The sequence below is a fragment of the Notolepis coatsorum genome (genome assembly GCF_963971535.1).
Source record: "Notolepis coatsorum genome assembly, chromosome: 15".
Classification (NCBI taxonomy): Eukaryota; Metazoa; Chordata; class Actinopteri; order Aulopiformes; family Paralepididae; genus Notolepis; species Notolepis coatsorum.
The window spans coordinates 47,322,243-47,332,478 of NC_140179.1; the positions used below are offsets into that span (position 1 = coordinate 47,322,243).

The following is a 10,236-nucleotide window of genomic DNA, read 5'->3' on the forward strand; positions in this document are numbered from 1 at the left end:
GCTTCAGGTAGCTGAGGGAGAAGAGGAACACAGAAGAAAAGAGAGTTACCTACAAAATGTTTCAGTTCCAAGAAGAAAACAGAGGATAGAGTTACAGTACCTACAATATGAGGCACAAGTGATGCTAAAACGTACTTAGATTGTCTGATTCTATCTCATATTGAGTACTGTCACACACACTGGTCTTTTACAGGTGTCACCAGCCTCAAATCCACAAAACAGCTCTACAAAAGAGCCCTCAAGGTCCTAGACAAAAAGCCTCTTAAATATCATCACTGTGTCATAATGGGAAAATACAGTTTTCTTAGCTTTTCTAATTTCAAGTCATTCAAATAGGTCTGTATGATTTACAAGACATTACATGGACTCTGTCCTCCTCCCCTGGGAGAATTCATAAAAATAAGTCTGATAGTGGTCATAGGACTCGGTCGACCTCTAGAGAGGATGGCGAGGTGCAGCACTGACGCACCACTTTCGGTCAGAATGTCTCGTCAGTGCAGGGAAGTATGTTGTGGAACACTTTACCTACCACCATTCGAGAATGTCCAACTTTTACTACTTTTAAACTCAAAGTAAAAAAAAAAAAAAAAAATAATAATAATTCTAGAAGACCAAGCATGTGACCATTATAGGACCTGTATGGTCTTGGTCCTTTTAGCTTTTTAGCCATGTATTTGTAAATTATTATCTTTTGTTTTAACATGTTTTTTATATTGCTCTGTGTTTGTATTTTATTCGTTTTTTGGAGACTGAGGATGAAAATGTGCATCCCTTGCTAAATCCTGTGTATTTACAGTGCATTATATGTATTGTCCATTAATACACGCTGTCCATTCCAAATAAACAGGGAACAAAGAAGGAACTTCTTAAAAGCTGCACTGGATAGTTTTGAGAAGAAAGAAGTACCTCTACAATAACTAGTTAGAAACACTTGTGAACCAACGTGGCTCTTAAGTTCAAGTTCTTTAATAGTTGTCATACAGAAGTACAGAATACTTTCATACAAAATGCTTCTTACTGTTACGCTCCAGAGACTGTGCTAGACAAGATAGTATCAAATAACATAATAACATAATATAGCATGAATTTAGAAGAAGAATGAGGTCACAGTTGTTCGGTATAGACATATGTACAATGTTCTGAGTTACCATATAATATACAATACACAATACTATGCAGTGTACTAATGTACAGTACTATCTAGTGCAAAGCAGAAATGGGATGAGGTACAATTTTAGGTACAATTTACAGTAAGGTGTACGAGTTGTAGTGCAATCCTTCATCCATAAATATAAAGTGTGGGGAGTGGGTGCTACAGTGTGTTTGTTTAAAGTGGGTGTGTGCTATAAAGTGTGTGTAGTGGGTGCTACAGTGTGTTTGTTTAAAGTGAGTGTGTGCGTGTGGATGTGTGTGCTATGTGTGTTTGGTGGTTGTTGTTGTGTAGTGTTCATTCATTGTTCGTTTAGCAGCCTGATGGCCTGGGGATAGAAGCTACTTCTGAGTCTTTCTGTGCTCGCCTTGAGACTCCTGTGTCGCTTGCCTGACGGCAGCAGTTCAAAGAGGCAGTTGTTCGGGTGGCTCGAGTCCTTAATAATTCTCTTAGCCTTCCCCTTGCAACGCTTGTTGTAAATGTTCTGGAGGGTGGGGAGCCCCCCTCCAATTGTGCGTTCGGCTGAACGTGTCACTCTTTGTAGTCTGCTTTGGTCTTTTGCAGTGCTATTCCCAAACCAGGAGGTGATGTTGCCGGTCAAGATGCTCTCTATTGTACATGAGTAGAAGTTCTTAAGGATCTTCTGGCTGACTTGGAACTTCCTTAGGCGCCTGAGGAAGTAGAGGCGTTGTCGTGCCTTCTTCACCACACTGTTAATGTGTATGGTCCATTTCAAGTCCTCGGATATGTGGGCTCCGAGGTACTTGAAGCTGTTGACTCTCTCAACCGGTGCCCCGTCGATGCTGAGGGGGCTGTAGTCCTTGACCCCCGACCTCCTGAAGTCCACAATCATCTCCTTTGTTTTGCTGACGTTCAGGGAGAGGCTGTTTTCCTGGCACCATCCCGCCAGGACCTTGACCTCTTCCAGGTAGGCCCTCTCGTCGTTGGCAGAGATCAGGCCCACCACCACTGTGTCGTCAGCAAATTTGACGATTGTATTGCTACTCCGCTGAGCCACACAGTCGTGTGTGTACAGGGAGTAGAGGAGGGGACTCAGAACACAGCCCTGGGGGGCCCCTATGTTGAGGGTGATGGATGAGGAGGTGCAGTTGCCTGCTCTCACCACCTGGGGTCTGCCAGTCAGGAAGTCCAAGACCCACTGGCAGAGGTCATAGCCCAAGCCCAGGTCCCTGAGCTTGGCTATGAGTATGGAGGGGACTATGGTATTGAATGCCGAGCTGTAGTCGATGAATAGCATTCTCACATAGTTCCCCTGCCTCTTGTCCAGGTGTGATGCTGCTGTGTGCAGCACATGGGATATGGCGTCCTCCGTGGACCTGTTGGGGCGGTATGCAAATTGCAGGGGGTCCATGTTGATGGGGAGGGAGGAGCAGATGTAGCCCTTTACTAGCTTCTCAAAGCACTTCATGGCTATGGAGGTGAGAGCTACAGGGCGGTAGTCGTTGAGGCAAGCAGGCTTGGATTTTTTGGGTACAGGGATAATAGTGGACTTCTTCAGGCAGGTGGGGATGACAGCCTGTTCTAAGGACAGGTTAAATATGTCAGTGAATACTGGGGCCAGTTGGTCGGCACAGACTTTTAGGACGCGGCCGGGGATGCCGTCCGGACCTGCTGCCTTCCTGATATTCACTTTTTTAAAGGTCCGCCTCACCTCATGCTCTGTTACCCTGAACACTGCGCCTCCATCAGCAGCCGACCCCCCCCCCCCCATTGCCGAGGCTTGTGAGCTGGTGTTGTTATTACCAGCATCAAACCTCGCATAGAAGGTATTGAGGTCGTTTGCTAAGGAGATGTCATTGTTCAGTTTGAGGGAGGCGCCTTTGTAGTCTGTCATCGTTTTGAGCCCCTGCCACATAGCTCTAGAGTCAGCTTGTTCAAACTGGAGTTCAATTTTATCCCTGTAGCGCCGTTTGGCCTCTGACACTGTCCTCCTTACGTTGTGTTGCGCCACCTTGTGGTCATTCATGTTGCCTGCCACTAGGCCGTCATTGTATGCTTTGGTGCGCTCTCTCAGAGCTTCACGGACGGATTTGTCTACCCAGGGTTTTTGATTTGGGTAAACTTTCATTTTGGTAGTGGGGATTGTTTCTTTCACCCTAGTACAGACATAGTCCATAGTCTTAGAGGATGCTTCTCTGCAGGGTACAGGTGGTGGGAGGGTAGGAGCAGCACAGCCAAACACATCATCTCTCCAGGGATCACATTTTTCTCTCCTGTGTGTGTGTGTGTGTGTGTGTGTGTGTGTGTGTGTGTGTGTGTGTGTGTGTGTGTGTGTGTGTGTGTGTGTGTGTGTGTGTGTGTACTACTGTACTATTACAGGTATTGAAATGAACAATGCAACTTCCTTATACAAAAAGAATAAAATAATAATAATACAATATCGATACTTGCCGTCCTTGTATCGATACAGTATCGCCACGCAAAGTATCGTGATACTATACTGTATCGATATTTTCCCCCACCACTAGTTCAGACTAGAGCGTGTGTCCGTTAGAGCGTGTGTCTGTTAGAGCGTGTGTCCGTTAGAGCGTGTGTCTGTTAGAGCGTGTGTCTGTTAGAGCGTGTGTCTGTTAGAGTGTGTGTCTGTTAGAGCGTGTGTCTGTTAGAGCGTGTGTCTGTTAGAGCGTGTGTCTGTTAGAGCGTGTGTCCGTTAGAGCGTGTGTCTGTTAGAGCGTGTGTCTGTTAGAGCGTGTGTCTGTTAGAGTGTGTGTCTGTTAGAGCGTGTGTCTGTTAGAGCGTGTGTCTGTTAGAGCGTGTGTCTGTTAGAGCGTGTGTCTGTTAGAGCGTGTGTCTGTTAGAGCGTGTGTCCGTTAGAGCGTGTGTCCGTTAGAGCGTGTGTCCGTTAGAGCGTGTGTCTGTTAGAGTGTGTGTCTGTTAGAGCGTGTGTCTGTTAGAGCGTGTGTCTGTTAGAGCGTGTGTCTGTTAGAGTGTGTGTCTGTTAGAGCGTGTGTCTGTTAGAGTGTGTGTCTGTTAGAGCGTGTGTCTGTTAGAGCGTGTGTCCGTTCAGAGCGTGTGTCCGTTAGAGCGTGTGTCTGTTAGAGCGTGTGTCCGTTAGAGCGTGTGTCCGTTAGAGCGTGTGTCCGTTAGAGCGTGTGTCTGTTAGAGCGTGTGTCCGTTAGAGCGTGTGTCTGTTAGAGCGTGTGTCTGTTAGAGCGTGTGTCTGTTAGAGCGTGTGTCTGTTAGAGCGCGTGTCCGTTCATAGCGTGTGTCTGTTAGAGCGTGTGTCTGTTAGAGCGTGTGTCTGTTAGAGCATGTGTCTGTTAGAGCGTGTGTCTGTTAGAGCGTGTGTCTGTTAGAGCGTGTGTCTGTTGTCTGTTAGAGCGTGTGTCTGTTAGAGCGTGTGTCTGTTGTCTGTTAGAGCGTGTGTCTGTTAGAGCGTGTGTCTGTTAGAGCGTGTGTCTGTTGTCTGTTAGAGCGTGTGTCTGTTAGAGCGTGTGTCTGTTGTCTGTTAGAGCGTGTGTCTGTTAGAGCGTGTGTCCGTTCAGAGCGGGCCAATTGCTTGGCCCCCGGAAGTGCTGCTTGCAGCGTTGTGGAGAGACCTGTGGTATGGCTGCTTGCAGCATCGTGGAGACCAGTCTGGCCAAATGGCACTGAATTTGACAGCAAACCCCCACCTGGCCGATCAAACCCCCGCCTGGCCGATCAAACCCCCGCCTGGCCGATCGGATGAGCGGTTCTCGAGAGGACAGGCAGACACACACATGCAGACGGAGATTCCTTCTTTTATAGCTCGTTTGGGGGAAAACTTTGTCGAGTCTCCAAAAGTCAAAAGGGACATATTGTATCTTTCCAACTATTTTATATGACTTCCTTGCATCTGTGGAACATGTTTTGTTCCACAATTTTCTTTTTTGCAAAAACTGGTCCAGATGGAAATGTATTTATTTGATTTATCAGCACTTCTTTCTTCCCTTGTATTGAAATTTGAACATTTGGAGGCTGCAGAAACACACAACATTTTCCATGAATGACTTCCTTCCCTGCCTGGCTGTCCCACACCCCAGAGTAAAAAAAAAAACGTTTACAAACAGGACAGTACATTAGGCAAACAGTGTTCTTGGCTCGGAAACGCATGGCTAATTGTTTAATCAATGCTAATTTATTGCTCGTGTCCCTCTTGTCAACAAGGGAGATCATTCTGATTGTTTAGGCTGGTTAATCAGAAGACTTAAAACCCTAAAGCAAGGAGTACCATGTGATCTTTCCCACCAGCACCTAAATAAAATTTCAGACCAAATCCATACAAACACAAAACCAAATTTCCATAATATGTCGCCTTTAAATATTTAAAGGGAAATGTCACCCATTTTAGGAATTTCAGTAACATTCCTGTGCCCAAGGATTGTTCAGTCAATATTTCTGCACATGCATCGCTCTTTCCTAAATAGGAATCAAATAGAGAACCCTGGAATTTTGCGATGTCACCTGCATGTAAAACCCTCCACAACACCCCAGCAAACTGTCAATTAGGGCTGCAACTAACTAACTATTTTGTTATCGATTCATCTGTTGATAATTTGATCAATTCGATCTAAATATACCAGAAAAACAACAATTGATTATATTTGCAATTTAATATTTCAAAATGTTTTACTAGTATCCTCAGGTCACATGGGTAGTTGCCTCTTTGACACCACCTACTGAATACCCAGAGTAGGAGATGAGCCATGGAGTTTATTTATGTCTGTAAATGCTGATTGATTGATTGAAATGTGTAGTGTGGATCCCTGTACATGAGTAGGGTGAGTAACCTACATGCCATTACTGCTTTTTATCTATCGACTCATTATAGCTACTTTATTATCTTGAAATAATATAACACCAGCCAATTACTATGACATTGTTTATCATTACATACAAATGCTGAAAAACAGGGAACAAAATGTACTTTTTAGCTTTAGATTAAAAAAAACTACCAGCCAACTACCAGAGAGATTTTTTTACCGGCCAGCTTTTTAGTATATCTCCATGAATTATTATATATATTGTGTGTTATCTCTCCACTCCACGCTATGGTAGTGCTTGGGCCAGCACAGGAGATAGGATTCAAATGTATTTATTATATATAGGCTATATACATATTTAAATCAATATATTGCTTTAATAAAATAGGCTCAGGAATCAGGATTGTTAAAGTTAATTAGCCTAATCCATGTCAAAAAGAGTAGCCTATAGTACATTAATACATTTACACACACACACACACGCACACACACAAGAGAGAGGTGGAATAGCTAAGCAGATATTTTTGCTAATGAAGTGAAATATCAACTATCCAGTTAGTTTTTATAGTGTAACGCTACTTCAAATCATTGAATGTACAGAGAGAGAGGGAGAGAGGGATGGGCTCAGCCCCCGCCCTTTCCTCATTATTGGTACTGCTCTGCGTTTCCATGGTTCGCTTAGCTTAGTTAGCGTTAGCAGCTAACGTTAGTTAAGGTTTGTACCGTGACGTGTGCATACAGTGTAGGAATGGCGAGGATGTAAAGCATGTTAGAAAGAAAGAGAACAGATAGACAGACACAGACAGAAAATCAAACAGGGCCATCTGAGAAGAGCCGCTAAATGATTGTTATGATTGTTTATTTATTTTATTTATTTATTATGGAGCAGATCCAACAGTTGCATTAGTGACTGATCTGATCCTCTATGACCTAGTAAACCTCTGTGTCTGTCTGTCTGTCTGTCTGTCTGTCTGTCTGTCTGTCTGTCTGTATCAAGTCAAGTCAAGAGTTTTATTTGTCACGGCATACAAGTATACAATGAAATGCGGGTGGTCTTGCCCGCAACGATGTGCAATACAGTAGTACAACATATAATAGAATCCAATAGACAACATTGTGCAATAAACAGGTAACATAGTGGGACATCACGGTATTTGTACATAGTTATTTACAGAGCATGAAGGACATGCTAGGTCCCTAGGTAGTGCAATACACTGTTACTATACTATTTTTAAGGTGACCTTTCTTTATGGCCATAAGTGTGGGCGTGTGCAGCATGAGTGAGTGCTTTCTCATGTTAAAGTGGCTGCTAGTGTGCGAGCGTGCACAGCGTGTGTGTCATGTATGCACATGCTTATATATTCTGTAATGTGTGTGTGTCTATCCACTTGTTCTCTCTCTCTCTCTGTGTGAGCGTCTATCTGTACTTTGCATCTGTTCTACCTGTGCTGCTGGGGGGGGGGATCCACCACTTTCTGTGTTCTACCCATTCACTCTGGTGTTTTTCCACTAAGGCCCCGTTTAGACGGAAACGCTAGCAGGTGAATCCGCAAAAATATTTTTTCAGATGTACCTTTCGTTTATACGGAAACGGCGTTTTTACGGGGTGAAACCGTAAAAAAGTGAGACCACCTTCCAGGGTGGAATTCCTAGAAACGGTAAACCTTTGCGCTCTCGTCTAAACTGTCAAACCGCATAAAACGATGACGAAAGGGTCGCCAAGGCTCTCGTCGCGCCTACTGCTTACATCACAGGCATGCGCCAGTAGCCTAGAAGCGTAAACAAATGTCTGATTCTATCCATGGCGATCACCTGAAGGCTACATTGGCAGTACTTTTAAATACACAAGAATCTGTCCCGCGGCTATCACAACTATTATGACTGGACCCACTGTCTGTGAGTGACTCTGCTTTGGTCCAATCACATTCCCCACCCACACTCTGCGAATCAGAGGCAGAGTAGGGCGGGTCTTCACAGCACGTCATGTGACATATGCGCCAATCGTGTGACAGCGGGGCTCCGTTGTCTCGAGTTGTTACAGCCTCGTCTGCACGCAGAATTCCACCCCAAAACGCTTGTCTAAACGCAAAATTAAAAGTGAAACCGCAAGACGACTTTTGCGGTTTCTGTTCAGACTTCCATCCCAAAACGCTCGTCTAAACGTAGCCTAAGAGGCAATGAGGCATCTCTCTCTCTCTCTCTCTCTCTCTCTCTCTCTCTCTCTCTCTCTCTCTCTCTCTCTCTCTCTCTCTCTCTCTCTCTCTCTCTCTCTCTCTCTCTCTCTCTCTCTCTCTCTCTCATGAACCCATTTAGCAGCCATGTATTAGAATTAACAGTGAAGGACATGGTTTATAAACCCTGATATGCAAAAGTCTGCCCATGTTTTACCCTCATCCAACCACCACCCTAACGACTGACCAGCTGTGTATCTGTGGACATGTTGGGCCCATGGGACTGTTGCATAGGAAAAAAGCTATAAAAATATATAAAATGTGAAACAAATGAGGTGAAAGGTGAAAAGAAAGTGTTTGTTTCTTTCCTGTTTACCAGTAATGTTGTTATACTTCCTCTGGGGGTGAGAGGTAAAGTGATGTTTTACATCAAAAACATTGAGAGGATTACACGATTGATTTTTAAGAGCCACATCGCTGAATGACCAGATGTCATCAAGCACTGAGGCTGGCAGGCCTGCGCTGCGCCTGCGCGGCTAACCTAGTTTTGAACCACAGACAAAGCTAGTTTAATAACCTGGTGGTTCTCCCACGGTGAAGGAACTGCAATCCTGCGAGGTCTATATCATAATATGCAAAAAATTATAACAATCATAAAATAAAACCTGACTGATACACAAGTGGAAACTATCAAGGTCAACTGCTGGATATCGTTTCCCCCCTCTCTCTCATCAGATAAAGTATATCACAATAACATTGTACTTATTTGAATAGAGTTATCAGTGTTTGTGTGTGTGCATTGCATGCTTATGTGACAGTTTATCTGAAGGAGATATCTATGTGTGTGCATGTGTGTGCGCGCGTGTGTGTGTGTGTGTGTGCGTGTGCGTGTGTGTCAGTATCTCAGTTACATCATGGTTATTTGCATAGAGTAACTAGGCCATTGTTGACAGCTTGTAGCTACTAGCGATCATCTTTCATTCAACAACTAGGCCGTCAAGCCTTGTTTAACAAAGAAAACTGTTTGCAAATATACAGGTCTGCATGACATAAGGCATCAATCAAGCATTATATAATGGGTGTACAATAGGCTTGTGATGTCTGTGATGTAGTCTGTGATGCCGGTGTTACTCTGTGTTACTTTGTGTTCAGGAATCCACAAGTACATTACCCACCTGTATATGCCAAAAAAAAAAAAAAATGTTCCACTTTTTCTCCCATCCCAATTTCGTATTTCCAATTCTTCCCTCCCCTGTCTTGAACGTTGCTAGACTATGCCTCCCACTGGTCGGCTGTAGTGAGGATAGAAGCCTTGCATCACACTGCCCCAGATACTTCCTGATTCTGCTGTGCAGGCGTCACCCAACCGACCTGTAGGAGTCGCTGTCCACAACGTCTAATCCCCACCCACCGGCTTTCCCCACCCTCTAACACTGCCAATTGTGTTAGTATGAAGGCCGGCCAAGCCGGTAGCAACGCAGAGAGCTGGGCTCAATACCAGCATCTCCTGCGTTAGTGGCGAGCGCATTGCCCACTGCGCCACTCAGCCGCCTCGAAAAGTTCAGAGGTTTTCAACTAGAAACGCTCAGAGCAGCCGGTGCTCACGCTCACTCCTCTGCTCACGCTCACTCCTCTGCTCACGCTCACTCCTCTGCTCACGCTCACTCCTCTGCTCACGCTCACTCCTCTGCTCACGCTCACTCCTCTGCTCACGCTCACTCCTCTGAACACGCTCACTCCTCTGAACACGCTCACTCCTCTGCTCACTCTCACTCATCTGCACATGCTCACTCCTCTGCACACTCTCACTCCTCTGCACACTCTCACTCATCTGCACACGCTCACTCCTCTGCTCACTCTCACTCATCTGCACATGCTCACTCCTCTGCACACTCTCACTCCTCTGCACACTCTCACTCATCTGCACACGCTCACTCCTCTGCACACTCTCACTCATCTGCACACTCTCACTCCTCTGCACACTCTCACTCCTCTGCACACTCTCACTCATCTGCACACTCTCACTCCTCTGCACACTCTCACTCCTCTGCACACTCACTCATCTGCACACTCTCACTCCTCTGCCCACGCTCACTCCTCTGCACACTCTCACTCCTCTGAACACGCTCACTCCTCTGCACACTCTCACTCCTCTGAACACGCTCACTCC

At 45.2% G+C, this 10,236-nt stretch overlaps 1 protein-coding gene across 1 annotated transcript in view; it reads right to left on the reverse strand.

The window, feature by feature from the left end:
• LOC311242034 (serine/threonine-protein kinase WNK1-like) overlaps positions 1–8,982 on the reverse strand; it is a gene marked incomplete at both ends in the record, with an annotated part of 71,505 nt that extends 62,523 nt beyond the window's left edge. The window contains 2 exons of the mRNA XM_084330989.1: positions 1–11; positions 8,978–8,982. The exon at positions 1–11 is cut by the window's left edge and continues 210 nt beyond it. Coding sequence (XP_084187115.1) covers positions 1–11; positions 8,978–8,982 — 16 coding nt within the window. The remainder of the gene's footprint in view (positions 12–8,977) is intronic.
• Between the last annotated feature and the right edge of the window lie 1,254 nt (positions 8,983–10,236).